This window comes from Cannabis sativa, chromosome 3, assembly GCF_029168945.1.
Source record: "Cannabis sativa cultivar Pink pepper isolate KNU-18-1 chromosome 3, ASM2916894v1, whole genome shotgun sequence".
Taxonomy (NCBI): domain Eukaryota; kingdom Viridiplantae; phylum Streptophyta; class Magnoliopsida; order Rosales; family Cannabaceae; genus Cannabis; species Cannabis sativa.
The window spans coordinates 66,048,195-66,069,707 of NC_083603.1; the positions used below are offsets into that span (position 1 = coordinate 66,048,195).

A 21,513-nucleotide genomic window follows, 5' to 3' on the forward strand; every position below is an offset into this window, starting at 1 on the left:
TTATAAACTAGTTTAATACTAATAGAATAATTAATTATTAAAAACCGTGATAATATTAAAAATTTGACTAAAATAAAACACTAAAAATGGACATTATAACGGCATAAAAAGTGTGTTCCGGGAATCCCTGTTGTAAAAAGTTTTGCTAAAGAAATATATACGACAACCATTTAAACATAAAATTAAAATACACCGCAGATACAGCCAGTCTAAAACAACTCCTGGCAACTCGCCACGCAGGCCGGCGAGGTCAATATGTACATTGCTGGAGAAGACTGCCACTTCATGGTTGATCTAGCTTTTCTTTGCCTTTACCTGCACCACATAGCACCCGTGAGTCACAAGGACTCAGCAAGAAAAGTAATAATAACAATCATATAGCTTATTATTCGAATATTGTCATTTATACACAATAAGAATCAAACCATCACACTTTGTTCATAAGATGAAATCCAAATCACTACTGGCATCTGCCACGAATAAACATTAGTATACAGATATTTGGTAATACAAAACCATTATACCAATAATAGAATTCATATTCATTTAATCATATAAATAATATATATGTTACCTCATAAAGCAACCATCTTCATGACATCATGTTGCCTAATTAGGCAAGTCGATGCTTTAATCTGATGATCTTGTATTGTATCGCCTAATCAGGCAAGCCCGTGCCATAGCCTGGCACCCATATGTCGCATAACTGCATCACCTAATCAGGTGAGCCTATGCCCAAAAACCTGCACCCATATATCATATAATTGCATCACCTAATCAGGTGAGCCCGTGCCACAATCTGGCACCAATATATCTCATCGTCTAATTAGACGAGCTCGTACCTACGCCCGGTACTTATCATATCACTGACGCCCGTACTTACGCCCAGTACGTTGCCAGGAAAATCGCATCACCTAATCAGGTGAGCCCGTACCTACACTCGGTACTCATCATATATCACTAACGCCCGTACTTACGCCCAGTACGTTACCAGGAAAATTGCATCACCTAATCAGGTGAGCCCACATATCACATGCATAATATTATCACATTATCAATACTCAACCAATCAATCTTTTCAATGTATAACAATATTAACTATATCTCAATATTGATCAATTCATAACAATACTAATTGTATTACATACAACGTACTATGTAGTACAATATACTTCTCAATATATAACAATATTAACTATATCTCAATATTGATCAATTCATAACAATACTAACTGTATTACATACAACGTACTATGCAGTACAATATACTTTTCTATATATAACAATATTAACTATATCTCAATATTGATCAATTCATAACAATACTAACTGTATTACATACAGCGTACTATGCAGTACAACATACTTTTCTTATATAACAATATTAACTATATCTCAATATTAATCAATTCATAACAATACTAACTGTATTACATACAGCGTACTATGCAGTACAATATAGTTTTCTTACCTTTAATCTAGATTCATATATTTCGACCAACCCAAGTGGAGAACTATCCCCGATGATCTCGGCCCTATGTCACAACAACGATAAACCAATAAGTGTTTATCCCAAAACACTGCTTATATTCACATAAGACAATCGAGGGTTTTCTACCAAACCCCGCAGTATAAATACACTAAAATAAAACTTATATTTTGGCTCTAAAACATACACCATATTGTGGAGCTCGTCGCAAGCTTCGAAACGGTATATAGAATGTCCAAAACGGACACCTGAGTTAAAAATTATGACAAAAATACGATTTCTGATCTCTTAGGAATTTCTATAAACTGTGAAATACGAAAATTTCAATTTTCGCACTCACCGAAACACTACCAAAACTTATCCAAATCACTTCAAATTTCACAGGGTGCATGTATGCCATAAATACTACCATCCTTACGTAACAGAAATAAAAATCGACTTCTTAAATGAAAAACGCCATTAACGTTCGGACTAAGCTTTAAAAAGTTCCAAACTTGATTTCTAACTCAAAAATTACCTCAAATTCAACAAGTAAACATATAAACTAGTCCCATAGTTACCAAAAAACAATTCTACGAAGTCAGAATCTCCATAACCTTTTTAAATCATAAAGCCCCTATATAAAACCAATCGTTTTTAAACTTAAAACGAAATTAAACCATACCTTAAGCTTTCCCTTTTCAAGGATTTGCTATCCTGCTACTACCGGAGCTTAGATCGCTAAGTTTTGGATTGAAAATTGAAGAAAGTAGATATAAGAGGAGAAGGTTTTATCGAAAGAGGAAGAATGAGGGTTTCGTTCGTCGTTCGTTCGTTCTCTTCTGATTCACTTATAACTTAATATATATATGTATAAAGTTAACTTACGTTAACTTATATATATAAATAATATTATAATAATATATTAATAATAATAATATAATAATATATAATAATAATAATATAATATAATAATATTAATAAAAACTTTATTATTAATAGTTATCTTATTATTTCTTAACTACTAAGAAATCTCTATTTTTAGGGTATTTGGTCAACTTCGAGTATCTTAAAATATCCTGATATTTCTAAAATCAACTTATTTCAATAATCTCATCAATATTTCTAACTAAAATTGTTGTGAAATTTTTGGCCTCCAATCGGGTCTCTAGGGTCGCCAAACTTGAAAATATTTTTATTTCACAAGTAACTCATATTATATCCACGTATTTCAAATAAATCTCCGTAATTAACAAACGCTTATTTATCCACTAATCAGGTCTTCTGGATCACCGAACCTGAAAATATTTTTATTTCATATATAGCTCATATTACATTCACACATTCTATATAAATCTCCGTAATTTATAAATTACGCTTATTTATTCACTTATAGAAAAATTTAAATTTTATGCTGAAATAAATTAGTAGGATCATAATCCCACTTATTACCTGATTAACACATAATATAAATATAAACCCTAATTAATTACCATTAGACCTATCGGGATATTACAACCATCCCCTCCTTATAAAAATTTCGTCCTCGAAATTTATTTAAACAATTCGGGATATTACCCCCATATTTATGATTCTAATTCTCAAATTGCTACTTCTATCTTGCTGTTTTTTTATAGCACTTTGTTAACTAGTAGAATTGTCTCATCCCATCTTTCTAGTCCAAAACATGGACGAGATATTTTTCTCATATAATAAATTTGTCTGAAGTTTAACATCGTCACAACTAAGAACATGGGTCGAGTCTGATTCATATTTTCTCAACATGGAGACATGAAACACATTATATACTCCGGACAACGCAGAAGTTAAGGCTAGCTAATAGGCTACCTAGCCTATTTAATCCAGTGAACATGTATATAATATTTCTCTTGTACCACACTTATTAAGGTACCTAACCAGTGGTACATTTAATTATCACTTTTTAAATAAACACCTCATAAGGGAAGATATTATTCTAAGATATTCTAACCTTTATCAAATATGCTCACAATATACTTCTAATATTCTATTGATCTTCGCAGGTTACCCACCTTTCAAGAATAAAGCATTATACTATTTTCGCTTTAACTTCCATGGTTCTCAATAACCTTCTTTAATTCTTAACATCATAGCCAAAAATATCAACCTTGGAATTTTACAAGATTAGACTATTCCTTTGTATGAATTTTGTATTCTCATTTATAGTATAAATTGTCTACACTGATAGACAACATATTAACTCTGTATGTCCAATCGTTACTACTCGGTCAAAATCATAAGATCCCATAGTACATAATTCGTAATTATGTCTTTCTATTCTTTCTATGAGATCTCCTAAGCTGATCTACTGACTTAACTTAGTAACAAGTTAAGTATTCATTTCTGATAGATTTTCAATTAGAGCACTTCTTATTTCCATCCACTACTATATACTCCTCTCAATACCTTGTCAATCTCTACTTATTAACACATCACTTCCTCTTGATAATCTCTGGAACGACTATCGATTCTGCATCCTAATATGAATCATTCTAGCGTACTTTGTCCTCACTCATACGCTTTCCGGGATGACTCCCCGAAAGATTTCCCATCTTGAGATTACCCAAGTTAAGTATGCTTAACTCCAAGGTAAGCTCATGGTGGGTTATCAGAAAGTAGATGCCCCCTTTTTTTGTCGTTCTTAATTGTATTTCTTGCTTTCATTCTTTCATTAATAAAATTCAATTGCCATCACTCCCTTCATAAACCTCTTGCAATTCCTCATCGGTTTTTGTTCACTCAAACTTGAGGAATTCCCATCTTATTGTCCACTTAAATCTTGTTCATCTCCACTTATTTTAACTTGTATCAATTTCCCTTGAATTGACACAACTTTTAATTAATTATTTTTTTTTCCAATCATTTACGATTAACCACCATTATAAAGTAATTTGATTAAACATATACAGTAGAGGCAACACTGCTCATACCAGGTACCCACAACTAAACTGGAAATACCCATTTCCCGAATTCTCAACTAATAACAATTAATTAAAGATCATTCCTTGATCCTGAAGTTTCTTTTCATCATCACCACTAAGGTTTCACTCCCTGGTTCATATGATACCATTGCTTCCCTGCAATCATCACTATCTTCATACTTCGTTAACAACTTTAAAACTTATTCTACACTCAATTATATCGCTCGTTGTTTAATAAACAACCTACTTTGTGATCCAACATCCATCAATCACTCAATTACGTGTCTATTAAATTGCATCTCAATTCATAAGCTTTTCTCCATTCTGGGTGAGTATGCCTTTCCATAATTGCACAATAAAGTAATCTTTTCCCAGAATGTCAATGGTCTCCTTATATACCATATTGACTATCTAGTCAATTATAAAGTACTCTCCATCATTACCGTATCACCTTAAGTAATTTAGGTAATCTTCTTTACCTTAGTGATACCACTACTCTTCCTGATGTTCTTTTATACGTTACCTCAGTAACGTCACTGCTTCAACCCTCCATTGGGCCCTTATTCCCACGAATTAATGGCTTTTATACATGACTGCATCACTCTAGCTGTTTCCTGGACTGACGACTGGTCCAACGGACCAGTCCAAGTGTTTCTAACGTGCTTTGCTCTTACGCTTCATGGGAAATTTTCTTAAATGAAACCACCCCAAGTCAAGGACACTCAACCATGGAGTTCCGTCATGGTGAGCTACCAAAAAAAAGATGCTTCTTGCTAACATAGGTAGTCCCACTCCTACATAATGTCAAAATTACTACACAATCGTCACCTTTAATTCATCTAGGATTCCAGACAATACTCATAAATTGTCCCAACTTTGGTAACGCTAGATCACTTCTAAACAAAAGATTTTGTTATTTGAATCAATTAGATCGATGCCTCCATTAACTACTCATTTTCTATATTCCACTAGGGAATATTAACAATTTAACTCATATTGTCATCCTTCTAATCTGTCTACCCTGTTAAATGGGTTACCACTAAATAACATACATGCACAGTTCATTCAGATTTCTTGATGGCTCTAACTAAATGTATAATGTTTAATATCAATAGAAATTATAATATTGCCCATAAATTCTAACTTGAGTCGGCCGAAGGACCGATATCCCTGTCCCTTGAGTCATAACCAGCACTTGGGCAAGACTCGTACACTTTTCTCCTTTAACATAAGTCTTTCTTAACTACGTGTAGGTTCTTTTCAGATGACCCACTACCCCATAAAAAACAAGATATGGCTCTACATTGGCTCAAATGGCGCCTTTTTGCATCTTGAACACTCAGGATAAGGTCGCCATTTCTTATACTCACTTTGACCGCTATCTTGGTCACCGTAGAACCTTTCGTTCTATCCCATAATTTGTGGGTCATTTAGTTTTTGCTTCTTGATCTACTAGTAAGTTGGCTTTATCTATTCCACCACATCCAGTGGTACAACAGGAAGTGCCAGTAGTATAAGAACAGACACAAGATGAGCCTGCTATCTTTTCAAATCTTAGATTTTTTTTTTTGTCGTCTAATCATGTCCTGTATAACAGAATTTACATGTTCCCAGCATTATGGCAATAAATAATTCTCTTCCATATTGTTTGCCCTGAGCCCAAATAGCTCGCTAATCAGACTATTTGATTGCCCTTACTGTATAACTTATCACATATTTAGTCCACATCTTCTGACTATTTAAAACTCAAACGGATATTAATATCAATATGCATATACCATACACATATTCTTATAAAAATTATCAGTATGCTACTTTCCAACAAACTTTATAATAGCCTAGGCAGGTAATCCAATAGCAATTAATATAAACACTTACTATACCATGAGTTGACCTGTCCTCGCAGCAAATGTACATATTCGACCAGTCTTCAGGACCTTTAAAACCATGGCTGCTCTGATACCAAGTTGTAACGCCCTAATCTATAGGGACGCCACGTGTGTGATTTTATAAACTAGTTTAATACTAATAGAATAATTAATTATTAAAAACCGTGATAATATTAAAAATTTGACTAAAATAAAACACTAAAAATGGACATTATAACGGCATAAAAAGTGTGTTCCGGGAATCCCTGTTGTAAAAAGTTTTGCTAAAGAAATATATACGACAACCATTTAAACATAAAATTAAAATACACCGCGGTATACAAACCGATCTAAAACAACTCCTGGCAACTCGCCACGCAGGCCGGCGAGGTCAATATGTACATTGCTGGAGAAGACTGCCACTTCATGGTTGATCTAGCTTTTCTTTGCCTTTACCTGCACCACATAGCACCCGTGAGTCACAAGGACTCAGCAAGAAAAGTAATAATAACAATCATATAGCTTATTATTCGAATATTGTCATTTATACACAATAAGAATCAAACCATCACACTTTGTTCATAAGATGAAATCCAAATCACTACTGGCATCTGCCACGAATAAACATTAGTATACAGATATTTGGTAATACAAAACCATTATACCAATAATAGAATTCATATTCATTTAATCATATAAATAATATATATGTTACCTCATAAAGCAACCATCTTCATGACATCATGTTGCCTAATTAGGCAAGTCGATGCTTTAATCTGATGATCTTGTATTGTATCGCCTAATCAGGCAAGCCCGTGCCATAGCCTGGCACCCATATGTCGCATAACTGCATCACCTAATCAGGTGAGCCTATGCCCAAAAACCTGCACCCATATATCATATAATTGCATCACCTAATCAGGTGAGCCCGTGCCACAATCTGGCACCAATATATCTCATCGTCTAATTAGACGAGCTCGTACCTACGCCCGGTACTTATCATATCACTGACGCCCGTACTTACGCCCAGTACGTTGCCAGGAAAATCGCATCACCTAATCAGGTGAGCCCGTACCTACACTCGGTACTCATCATATATCACTAACGCCCGTACTTACGCCCAGTACGTTACCAGGAAAATTGCATCACCTAATCAGGTGAGCCCACATATCACATGCATAATATTATCACATTATCAATACTCAACCAATCAATCTTTTCAATATATAACAATATTAACTATATCTCAATATTGATCAATTCATAACAATACTAATTGTATTACATACAACGTACTATGTAGTACAATATACTTCTCAATATATAACAATATTAACTATATCTCAATATTGATCAATTCATAACAATACTAACTGTATTACATACAACGTACTATGCAGTACAATATACTTTTCTATATATAACAATATTAACTATATCTCAATATTGATCAATTCATAACAATACTAACTGTATTACATACAGCGTACTATGCAGTACAACATACTTTTCTTATATAACAATATTAACTATATCTCAATATTGATCAATTCATAACAATACTAACTGTATTACATACAGCGTACTATGCAGTACAATATAGTTTTCTTACCTTTAATCTAGATTCATATATTTCGACCAACCCAAGTGGAGAACTATCCCCGATGATCTCGGCCCTATGTCACAACAACGATAAACCAATAAGTGTTTATCCCAAAACACTGCTTATATTCACATAAGACAATCGAGGGTTTTCTACCAAACCCCGCAGTATAAATACACTAAAATAAAACTTATATTTTGGCTCTAAAACATACACCATATTGTGGAGCTCGTCGCAAGCTTCGAAACGGTATATAGAATGTCCAAAACGGACACCTGAGTTAAAAATTATGACAAAAATACGATTTCTGATCTCTTAGGAATTTCTATAAACTGTGAAATACGAAAATTTCAATTTTCGCACTCACCGAAACACTACCAAAACTTATCCAAATCACTTCAAATTTCACAGGGTGCATGTATGCCATAAATACTACCATCCTTACGTAACAGAAATAAAAATCGACTTCTTAAATGAAAAACGCCATTAACGTTCGGACTAAGCTTTAAAAAGTTCCAAACTTGATTTCTAACTCAAAAATTACCTCAAATTCAACAAGTAAACATATAAACTAGTCCCATAGTTACCAAAGAACAATTCTACGAAGTCAGAATCTCCATAACCTTTTTAAATCATAAAGCCCCTATATAAAACCAATCGTTTTTAAACTTAAAACGAAATTAAACCATACCTTAAGCTTTCCCTTTTCAAGGATTTGCTATCCTGCTACTACCGGAGCTTAGATCGCTAAGTTTTGGATTGAAAATTGAAGAAAGTAGATATAAGAGGAGAAGGTTTTATCGAAAGAGGAAGAATGAGGGTTTCGTTCGTCGTTCGTTCGTTCTCTTCTGATTCACTTATAACTTAATATATATATGTATAAAGTTAACTTACGTTAACTTATATATATAAATAATATTATAATAATATATTAATAATAATAATATAATAATATATAATAATAATAATATAATATAATAATATTAATAAAAACTTTATTATTAATAGTTATCTTATTATTTCTTAACTACTAAGAAATCTCTATTTTTAGGGTATTTGGTCAACTTCGAGTATCTTAAAATATCCTGATATTTCTAAAATCAACTTATTTCAATAATCTCATCAATATTTCTAACTAAAATTGTTGTGAAATTTTTGGCCTCCAATCGGGTCTCTAGGGTCGCCAAACTTGAAAATATTTTTATTTCACAAGTAACTCATATTATATCCACGTATTTCAAATAAATCTCCGTAATTAACAAACGCTTATTTATCCACTAATCAGGTCTTCTGGATCACCGAACCTGAAAATATTTTTATTTCATATATAGCTCATATTACATTCACACATTCTATATAAATCTCCGTAATTTATAAATTACGCTTATTTATTCACTTATAGAAAAATTTAAATTTTATGCTGAAATAAATTAGTAGGATCATAATCCCACTTATTACCTGATTAACACATAATATAAATATAAACCCTAATTAATTACCATTAGACCTATCGGGATATTACAGCTCCTTCTTGAACGTGTTATTCCTAAAGTAGGTAGCCTCTATGAATCCATTGGTTCTTTCCCAGGATGATGAGTAGTCTCTTTAGGACGACTATTATCATTTTAATTATGATCAGCCATGGACAAATTTTTGTTGGTTAGGAGGGCTTTCTCTGAGTTTTATCATGTGGGCTCTCAATGAAAGCACCAAACTGTTAACGCAGATTTTCGTTAACGAATATGAGCCTTTTTCGTAATAAATTAAACACAGATATACATATACAAGAAAAATTTATAAGCATAATAATTATAATAATAACACCAAGTATTTTACGAGGTTTTGTAGGTAAATCTGTATACTCCACGAGTCTATCTTATTCAAGATATTTCTGAGTATTTGACACAATATTACAGTTAGTGATCTTTTTCTCTCAAAGATCTTCCGTCCCCTTTTTTGTAGAATCTGCCCCTATTTATAAGAATATACGTTGGTAGTTATTTACATTTAAATTTGAATTATATAACTGTTTCATGCAACGTGGGCTTTGATCACGATTCATTTAAACACGTGTAGATAACAATCGATAACCGCACAACCGCTTATCATTCTTATCTTCTAGGCAATTGACGCTGACATGAGTAGAGGCATCTCGCTTTGCATATAGATGACCAATAATAACTTGGTTTAATCATATGCCTTCCAACAGTAGCATGAGCCCCAGTGTACTGAGTAAGCTTAAGAACTGTTCTTTGACCATAAGGACTCGTAGACCGGACAATCATATCATACATGTTTCCAAGTTGTTACACTTGTTATTATATTGTGGAAACCACGCTAATTGTTTCAAGAGCTGATTTGTCTCGTCAATATTTCCTTATATGTAGTGAGGTGGATGTCTCGCCATACATTGCCCGTAGTTTCCTCAGGATTGTGCCTTCTGAGATAAGATGGTCTCTCGTCAATACAAGAATTGATAGTTTGTGTATTCTTGTCTCGCCTTAGACTATACAGTTAGCGAGTTATGAATATACTCTATTAATTTCAATATTTAATGAGTTATTCCATTTTGCATTAAATGATATAATCGTTATTATATTTGGTGGTTCATATTCCACTTGATTGACATGTGTCACTCTTTGAAGTACAGCCGAATTTCGAGGAAGAATAAAAAAAATTAACGTCAAAAAGGAAAAAAGAAAAAAAAAAGTATTTTTCTACCTTGGGATGAAGAATTCTCGAAGGCTTGATGAATGTAAGATTCTGAAATGCTCTCTAAAAGTTATAGGCATGTGGGAGATAAAGAGGAAGTGTGGAAATTTGATTGTCAACTCGCTTATTTATAGTTAAGTTTAATCTCCTAATCCTAAAGCCAATGCGTCTATTAAGCCAAGCTCGAAGGAAATCATTGTTTCACTTCTATGTCCAGATAGAAGCTATAGATTTCGTATCTATGATTAGCGCTCCCACTCAATTGAACTACCATGTCCTTAATCTATATGTCACGAGAAGAGCCATTGGTTAACTTTAACGAATAGATTGAAGAACACAAATAATGCAACTGAACTAGAACCTAACCATCTCAAGATTGAGATCATTTGATCTAAGATCAACTAGGTGATATTGAATTGAATAGATATTATGGTAAGTTTATTATATTTGATCCAAGCTCAATATCGGTCCCTTCCGATGCAGACTCCATACATCCAACCCAAGCTTACTTCCAATGCCCTAGAAAGGACATAACACTTATCCAATGTGCAAGTAAACTACATTGTAGATTATCCTATCAGTTTAATCCTGTGTACTGATAAATCATAGGAATACATTTAATCACACAATCTTGATTACTTTCCACTGTGTTCACAACACAATAAACAAGAATATCAATGTGATAAGGATTTGTATGAATTTATAAATTAAATAAATAACTAAATGATCACATGAATCAAATAACACATTAAATAACTAAGGGAAATTTGCGGCAAAAGTCCCCAAAAAGGTCACTTTGATGCAGATTAGTCCCCAACCTCCAAAAATAGCGGCAATAGTCCTCAAGGTCATGTTTTTTATTTGTCCGTTAGTCCTAATTATAACTGAGCCGTTTACTTTTTTAAAATTGACACGTGTCGAAATTTTATTGGTCTAAATTATTATTTTAATTTAAAAAATAAAAATAAATAAATAAATTATTTTAAAATATTTTTTTTCTTTTTGTTTTTCTTTTTTTTTTTGTTTTTCTTTCTTTTCTTCTTCGTCTTCTTTGTACAAACCCTAGAATTCCACTGATGGTGATTCGACAGATGGTGATTCGATCTAGAACAAAGCTCCATGAGCCGAACGCAAGTCCCAACTGAATCGAGAGCAAGATTCACGTTCTGCCAGTATTCCGAGCTTCGACGAAGGCATCAAGTGATGAAAGATGAGGAACTCCGACAGTCTGGAGCTTGGAGTTATAATCTGAAAGTGATGATTTTGGAGAGAAGAGATCGGAGATCATCAACAGCAAGAATGAAGTCCTCGTACTGAGCCTTGCAGACTTCTTCAATTTCGGACTCTTTGGAGTGAGCAAAGTGACAGAGATGGTGAAGGAGGGCCGAGCGAGCGAAGTGACTGAGATGGTGAAGGAGGCTCTTGGGCTTCCCGGAAGTGAAGGTCTTGTAGATGAATGGGCCTAAATCCTCGCCGTTACATATGGCGGAGGAGATTAAGAGTTGGTCAAGAAGAATAAGAGGAAGAAGACGAAGAAGAAAAGAAAGAAAAAGAAAAAAAAAAGAAAAAGAAAAAAATATTGTAAAAATAATTTATTTATTTTTTTTTATTTTTTTTAAATTAAAATAATAATTTGGACCAATAAATTTTCGACACGTGTCAATTTTAAAAAAGTAAATGGCTCAGTTAAAATTAGGACTAACGGAGAAATAAAAAGCATGACCTTGAGGACTATTGCGGCTATTTTTGAAGGTTGGGGACTAATCTGCATCAAAGTGACCTTTTTGGGGACTTTTTCCGCAAATTTCCCAATAACTAATGAAAATAAATATGTTTCTTTATTGATAAATGAATATAAGAGATTACATTGAAATAGAGTTTTATTTAGGGCACAAACCCAACATTTATAGTAGTATGAGAATTACATTAGGTTTTCCTTTTCCCTCTACTGGAGACTTTACAGTAAAGAATATTCGTGGGCTTTCTCATGAAGTCTAGCCCATGGAGATGACGATCTTCTAACTAGGCGGATTGGATTGAGATTGAATTGGTCAACACCGCATGCACAAATTGTGGGTAATTAATTTGCCAATCGGAGTTTCCTTATTTATGTCCAAGAATATAAAAGGTAACCGGAAGGGTCTTCTAGGAACGTATCGCCTTGCCTCTCCGGTCTCGTGGTGTCGACCATATCTTTTGGGCTCGATTTACTAAAGGTGGAAGGCTTTGCGAGGGTGGAACCACAACATGTTCCTGGAAGGTAACACCCAAATAGGCTTGGCCCATTTTGTCTTTAATGAGGGTCCCACTGATGGGTCTTAAAAGCTAATCTGAAGTCCACGTGTCCAATGCCAGAAATGCGGATAACAAAAATCAATGCAAAAAAGGGATTATTAAGAAACTCACCTGACCGGACCTTGTGATCTTAGTAATTCATTGTAAGTAATACAATAAAAAGTGGAGTAAGCTATTACTATTATGAGGTGTCGAACCTCTATAAACAATGTGTGTTCTTTTCGCTCTTTATTATTATTAATTGATCTACAATTACTATCACTTTAAAGACTTCATATCGTTGTTCAGAAGCGAGGTCAACAATAACTTCTACATATAATTTTACACTTAAATATATTTTATCAAATGTATGTATGTTACAAACCTAATATTCAAATGTGTAATTCATTATGTTACAATTTTATGTATATTATTACACTATAATGTAACATTTCTTATGTCGTTTTTCTCTCTAGTAGCTGAAGCTGGCGCCATGGCCAAAACTAGGTCGAAACAACATGGAAAATCGAAGGCTTCTGTTTCCAAACCAAGGAAGAAGGGCCCTAATACGGAATCAGATGTCATTCGGACGAAGAAGATGGATGCTGTTCTAGGAATTGCTCCCCTGGAGCTTTCTGAAGAAGATGAAGAACCAGAGGAAGTGATGGCTGAGAGTAATCGCTCGGATGGGTTTTCAGATTTATTTTGAGCTCCTTTATCTCCTATTGCATCACTGAATGAGATCAAGCGAACGGAGGAGGCTAGGTCAGTTTTTCTGCAGTTTGTGCACGCGAATAACCAATGTAACAGTAGCTTGGGTCAAGGTATGTCCTCAATCCCTCCTGTACTGCGATCTGGATCTATTGTTAAGAATTTAGAACAGTCTTTTGTTAGATCTGAGAGGCCTAATAAGGTCAAAATTAATTTCGAATATATTGAAGATGAGGTTAATTTTTGGAGTCCTTCCATTGTATGCTATGTTTTAGGGTCTAATCCCCCTCTGCATATTTTGGAAGGATTTGCAAAAAAGAATTTGGACTGATAAGGTTGACAGGGTGAAAATGCTTGCCTTTGGTATTTTTCTAATTCGGTTCAACACAATGGAGATTAGGGATCAAGTGTTAAATGGAGGTTACATCTTTTTCAATAAACGTCCTGTGATCATGAAACCTTGGGATCCTAATACAAATTTCAGGAAAGAGGATGTGAAACAAGTTCCCATTTGGGTGCATCTTGAGGACCTTGAACTCAAATACTGGGGCCAAAAATCTCTATTTAAGATTGTTGGTCAAGTTGGGAAACCGATTATGGTTGATAGTGTGACAAGAGAGAGGGAGAGGCTGAACTTTCCAAGGGTTCTCATTGAGGTTCAGATGAATCAAGAGCTTCCAAACTTATTGGAATTTGAAGATGAGTATGGGTCGGCTTGTCATGTGGGAATCCAGTATGAATGGAAGCCTATCACGTGTTCAAACTGTTCTGGTTTAGGACATAAAACTGAGGACTGCAGGAATGCTAACAAGGCAAAACAGGAATGGGTTATCAAAGAAGATCATAGGAAAGTTAATCCTGTTATTGATCCTGAAGGTTTTCAGGCAGTGAGTAAGGGAAAAAGAGTCAAAGAGTATGGACAAGTCTCGACCACAAAGGTGCAGAATGGGTTCCAGGCACTAGCTGATAATGAAGAGTTTGGAAATGGTGATTGTGAGATTGCTGGAGCAGGACCCGTGGCTGATGTAGCAGGTACAGTAATGGACAATACCAGAGGGGGGGGGGGGGAGTTCCCTCTTTTGGTAATGGATAGAATCATAGTTTGGAATGTTCAGGGAGCCTGAATTTATGAATCAAGAGTTGCCTGAATTTATAGAGTTTGAAGACGAATATGGAGGAATGGCAAAAGTGGGAATCAAATACGAGTGGAAACCTACAGTTTGTAACAATTGTAGGGGCCTGGGACATAAGACTATAGACTGTAGAAAGACACAAGGCACACAGAAACACCAGCAGTGGGTTGCCAAGGAACGAAAGGAGCCTGTACATGTGGAAAAACCAGCAACAACTGATGGATTTCAGCTGGTTAGTAAAGGTGGGAAACTAAAAGGGAAGGACAAGAATGTTGCTACTGGTATTGAGAATTCTTTCACTGTGCTGCAAGAAGAAAATTTCATGGAGGAATTCCCAAATTTACATGATGCAAACCGAGAAAAGAGAGGGGGAGGGGGGAGAACCTCCTCTTTTGAATGGATAGAATTTTATCTTGGAATGTCCGAGGGGCCAATAACCAACAAAAACAGAGTTTAATCAAGCAATTGATTCATACTCAAAATGTTGGTCTTGTGGGGCTCCTTGAGACAAGAATCAAGGCCTCCAAGCTTGGAGCCTTGTACTCCTATGTGTTTTCGGGATGGTGTTTTACTAGTAATATAGCATGGCATAAAGGTGGAAGAATGGTAGTGGCTTGGAATCCAAATTCCTTCTCCATCAACATAATCAAATGTACAAGCCAATTAATCCATCTACAAGTATCTACTATTGATGGTAAGAATTTTCTTGTTACTTTTGTTTATGGTTTTAATGATGAAGAGGGTAGAAGGATATTGTGGCAGGATTTAAAAGCAATTGCTTCTCATCTACCTTGGGTAGTAATGGGGGATTTCAATGAAGTTTTAGAAAAAGAAGAAAGAGTTGGCTCTAAAGTTAAGGAGCATAATCTCACTTTGTTTAGAGATTGTGTTTCTTTTTGCCAATTGGAAGATGTAAAAAGCAGTGGGAAGTTTTTCACATGGGGCAATAATCAGCAAGGAGAAGCTAGAATTTATGCTAAACTGGATCGAGTATTGGCCAATGAGAGTTGGCAGGATCTTTTCTCAGGTGCTGAAGCAATTTTTATGAGTGAAGGGGTATTTGATCATACACCGGCCATTGTCACATTTCATAAACTGCTACATAATGGGAAAAAACCTTTTAGGTATTTTAAAATGTGGCAATCTCACTCTGAGTTTGACAGCAAAGTGAAGGCAGTTTGGGAGGCTAATTACCAGGGGACTACTATGTATCAGCTCATGACTAAACTTAAAGCTTTGAAACCGGTCTTCAAACAGATTAATCAAGCAGGGTACACAGATTTGCAAGCAGCAGTCATAAGAACAAAGTTATTACTGGAGGAACACCAACACAAATTCATGTTAGACCCGATGAATGTGTTGCTGCAGGTAGAGGAGAAAACTGCCAGGAATGAGTTCTCCAAAGCACATAACGATTATCAATCTTTCCTAATGCAGAAAGCTAAGGCGACTTGGACTAGAGATGGAGATGATAACACAGCCATTTTTCATGCTAGCATTAAATCAAGGAGAGTCCAAAATAGAATACTTTCTATTGTGGATTCTCAGGGAAACCGAATAGAAGATATAGATAGCATCACACAAGAGTTCCTCAGATATTTTCAACAACTCCTTGGCACCAAAATGATCAACAGGAAGAAAACCATTTCTAATGTACTTAGAGATGGTCCACGGGTAACAAGTCAACACAGGGAGATATTATTACAAGAAATAACCGATGCTGAGATCAAACAAGCCATTTTTGACATTCCAGAAGCTAAAGCACCCGGGCCAGATGGATATTCTAGTTACTTCTTTCAGGATAACTGGAATTTAGTTGGAGAGGATGTTTGCAAGGCTGTTAAATCCTTTCTCCACACTGGAAAGCTCTCAAAGGAAATCAATTGCACAACCCTCACAATTATACCAAAAGTCAGATGCCCGAACACACTAGGAGATTTTAGGCCGATTGCATGCTGCAATGTGGTCTATAAAGCTGCTACGAAGATCATTTTCTCGAGACTAAAACATATACTTCCTGATATTGTGGCTCAGAATCAAGGGGGTTTTGTCAAAGGGAGATTCATAGCGCACAACATCATGATCTGCCAAGACCTGGTTAAGCACTATGAAAGGAAATCCAAGAAGGCTAATTGCATGATCAAGCTTGATTTGCAAAAAGCTTATGATACTATCGAATGGGATTTTCTTGAAGAGTTTCTTAAGGGTTTGCTCTTCCCTGATCAATTTATCACTCTTGTGATGAATTGTGTTAGAACGCCAAAATTTTCTCTTTTTTTCAATGGATCTCTTCATGGATTCTTTGAATCAAAGAGAGGATTACGTCAAGGAGACCCATTATCACCCCTTCTCTTTGTCATTGGTATGGAGTATCTGACAAGAATTCTAAAGAAAGTTGGCAACAAGGAGGGATTTGCTTATCATGAAAGATGTGAGGAGCTCAGAATTAATTATTTGAGCTTTGCTGATGGCGTACTACTTTTCTGCAGAGGAGACTACAGAAGCATTGTCCTTATGCTAGAAGGATTGAAGCTTTTCTAATCTACCTCAGGATTGCAACCAAACAGAGCCAAGTCTGCCATATTCTGCAGCAATATGGAAGATTATGAAGTCAACCGAGTCCTAGAAGTATCAGGTTTCTCAAGGCAAAGCACTCCATTAAGGTACCTTGGTGTCCCCATATGTGCTAAAAAAATTTCAAAGCAAGAATGTGTAGTTCTAATTGAAAAAATGACAGCTAGAATCCAAAGTTGGAGCACTAGAAACTTGTCTTTTGCTGGTAGAATTGTGCTCATTAATTCTGTACTGTCAGCTATATATGCCTATTGGTGTCAAATATTCAAACTACCCAAACAGGTGATACATGAAGTAGAATCCATATGTAGGGCTTTCCTTTGGAAAGGCCAACACATGATGCAAGGTGGTGGCTCTGTAGCATGGGATAGAATCTGTCAAGCCAAATCAGAAGGAGGATCGGGTTTGAGGAAAATAGAGGAATGGAATATAACAGCCCTGTTTAAGTATGTGTGGGCTTTGGCAAATAAAGAAGATAATCTTTGGGTAAAATGGATACATAGTGTGTATCTCAAAGATGGAGATTGGTGGGGATACCAAGCTCCAAGCCATGGGAGCTGGTATTGGAAACAGGTAGTGGCAGCCAAGGACAAGCTCAAGCAATTCACTGCAGTGCAGCAGTTCACACAGAGTAAGTTCCAAATCTCAGCAGGGTATAGCTTGCTATGTCCAATTCAAAGCAAGGTACATTGGTGTGATGAAGTATGGGGAAGGTTCAACATCCCCAAGCATAGCTTTATCTTATGGCTAGCTGTGCAGAAAAGGCTCAAAACAAGGGATTGGCTCACAAAATTTCAGAACATAGTTGATACAAAATGTCCGATCTGTATGCAGCAGGAAGAAACATCTGAACATTTATTTTTCAGGTGCCCATTAGCCCAATATTGTGTGGAGAAAATCAAGGATTGGCTGTCTTGGAGAACACAAGCAAATGACCTCCACAAGCTTCTCAAATGGATACACAAAAGCAAAATCAGCAAGATAGAAAAAAGAGTTTTGGCAGCAGCTATTGCACATTTAGTCTACTCCATTTGGTTTGTAAGAAATGACATTGTGTGGAACAACAACATAGAAAACAAAGATATCATTGTACAAAGAATTAAGAATAGTATTAAGCATAGAGTGGAGCTAGTTTGGCCTAAAAAGAGTGGTCAAAAAGATAGAGAATGGTTTTACAAGTTGTAAAAAAAAATGTGAAATTATTTTTGTTGAGGTCTTTACATGTAAAGGCGCTCTTTCATTGTATTTGTATTGAATAGTTTGTGGATCAATAATAATCTTGCTGATTTATCAAAAAAAAAAAATGTTTGGGAAGCCAATAACCAGCAGAAACAACAGTTAATTAAGCAATTTATTAACATTCAAAGAGCTGGTTTTGTTGGTCTTCTCGAAACTAGGGTCAAGGTTCACAAGCTTGGAGCCTTGTACCTAAATGTGTCTAAGGGCTTGTGCTTTTCATCGAATATAGCTTGGCATCAAGGGGGTAAAATTGTGATAGCGTGGGATCCTAATAAATTTATGGTTGATATTCTCAAATGCACTAGTTAAATGATGCATGTGAGAATCTCAGTACTTGATGGTAGTTTTGAGAGCTATTTGACAGTGGTGTATGGGGCCAATGATAATGAGGGAAGGAAACTTTTATGGGCTGATCTGTGTGGATTGAGAACTAAGGAAAATTGGCTTGTCATGGGGGATTTTAATGCTATATTAGCCAAAGAAGAAAGAGTGGGACATAGAGTTTGTTATCATTCTGATACAGATTTTATACAATGTGTTCAGCAGTGTCAACTTGAAGATGTCAAAGCAACGGCCTGCTACTTTACATGGTCGAACAAACAGCAAGGACGAGACAAAATATGTTCCAAGATTGATAGAATTTTAGCCAATCAAGAGTGGTTGGATAAATACCCAAATGCTGAGGCAATGTACTTGAACGAAGGGACCTTTGATCACAGTCCAGCGTTTTATCCTTGCACCCGAGATGGAAAAGTGGGAAAAACCTTAAAAGTATTTTAGGATGTGGTCATCTCATCCTAAGTATATTGAAAAGGTTTCGGAAGTCTGGCAAAAGGAAAAGAGAGGGACTAGGATGTATCAGTTGATGAGCAAATTGAAGGAGTTAAAGGCTACTCTTAAAGAGATCAATAGAGAAGGCTTTTCGGATGTCTAGGCTCAGTTTGAACAATCAAAAGCTTATCTAAATGACCTCCAAGATAAGCTACAACAGGATCCGTTGAATGCTGATTTACATGAAGCAGAATCAAATGCCCGGGAGAAGTATAACACTGCTATTAAGAATTATCTCTCCTTTCTCCAACAGAAGGCCAAGGCTGCTTGGATACAAAAAGGGGACAGCAACTCAGCTCTCTTTCATGCGAGCATCAAACAGAGACAGAGGCAAAACCAGATTTTATCTATTGTTAGAGAAGACGGAGTACATGTTACTGAGCCTAATCAAATTACTGAGGTGTTCATCAACTACTATAAGTCCTTGCTTGGGTCTCAGATGAACAACAGAACGAAAATCTCTAACAGGATCATTCTTGAAGGACCGGTTCTAGATCATGCACAAGTAGCTATGCTAGTCAATAATTTTACCAAAGAAGAAGTTAAAAAGGCAGTATTTGAGATACCTGGAGATAAAGCTCCCGGACCAGATGGCTATTCTAGTTTCTTTTTCCAAGATAACTAGGACCTTGTGGGAGATGATGTTTACAATGCAGTTACTTCATTCTTGGAATCAGGGAAGATCCTCAAGGAGATTAATTCCACTATTCTGACAATGGTTCCTAAAGTTAAATGTCCTTCCTTGGCCAAAGATTTTAGACCAATTGCTTGTTGCAATGTAATATACAAAGTTGCAACGAAGCTTTTGTGTTCTAGAATTAGACTTGTTCTTCCTAGTTTGATTTCTCAAAACCAAGGAGGATTCATTCAAGGGCGATTCATCGGCCACAACATAATGATTTGTCAGGATTTGGTGAAGCACTATGGGAGGAAAACCAAAAAGGCTAATTGTTTGATCAAGTTGGACCTACAGAAGGCTTATGATACTATAGAGTGGGACTTTGTGGAAGAAATGTTGAGGGCACTCAATTTTCCACTATCTTTTACTTAGTTGATTATGAACTGTGTGAGAACTCCAATATTTTCTATAATGTTCAATGGCTCAGTACACGGATTCTTTGAAGCTAAGAGGGGGCTGAGGCAAGGGGATCCAATGTCTCCTCTCCTTTTTGTAATTGGTATGGAGTACCTTTCTAGAATTCTGAAAGTTGTTGGCAAAAAAGAGGATTTTTCAGTTTCATGAGAGATGCTCGGAGCTTAAAATAAATCATCTAGCATTTGCAGACGATGTCCTTCTTTTCAGTAATGGGGATTTCAAGAGTGTGTACTACCTTCTGCAAGGCTTAAAACTTTTTAGCCAATCATCGGGTCTGCAGCCTAATCCCCAAAAATCAGCTATATATTGTAGTAACATGGCAAGCACTGAAGTCACTAGGATTCTGGATGCCTCAGGATTCATTCAAAAACAGATGCCTTTTCATTATTTGGGAGTGCCTATTTGTGCTAAAAAGATATCTAAGAATGAATGTTCTGCTCTTGTGGAGAAAATGACAGTAAGAATCCGAACTTGGAGATTGAGGAACTTGTCGTTTGTAGCCCGAGTTGTTTTGATCAACTCAGTCCTCTTATCCATTCATGCATACTGGTCTCAGGTAATGATCTTGCCTTTGAAAATTGTCCATGATATTGAAGCTATTTGTAGAAATTTTCTATGGACAGGGCAAGATAAAGCCACGGGTCCTGGTGTGATAGCTTGGGAGAAATTGTGCTATTCTAAAAGCTGTGGAGGACTTGGTTTCAAAAGAGTTCATGAATGGAATCTTGCAGCAATGGGAAAATACGTTTGAGCCATTTCAAACAAAGAAGATAGTCTTTGGATGAAATGGATCCATTGTGTGTACATCTGTGATGAGAATTGGTGGCAATACAAGCCTCCTATCCAAGGGAGCTGGTATTGGAGAAGGCTTGTTTTGCTGAAAGATACTCTCAAGGAAGCTTGTGCTGGCCATGTATCTATCCATTCTCCTTATAGTATTGCTCAAGGTTACCTTTTGCTGAGACCAAATCAAGAGAAAGTGAGTTGGAGTCAACAGATATGGGGGAGATTGAATACTCCCAAACACAGTTTCATAGCATGGGT

At 35.8% G+C, this 21,513-nt stretch overlaps 1 protein-coding gene across 1 annotated transcript; it reads left to right on the plus strand.

The window, feature by feature from the left end:
- Positions 1-17,324: 17,324 nt before the first annotated feature.
- Positions 17,325-18,488, plus strand: LOC133036242 (uncharacterized). Its single transcript, XM_061112762.1, has one exon. The coding sequence runs from the start codon at positions 17,325-17,327 to the stop codon at positions 18,486-18,488; it is 1,164 nt and encodes a 387-aa protein (XP_060968745.1).
- Positions 18,489-21,513: the final 3,025 nt, after the last annotated feature.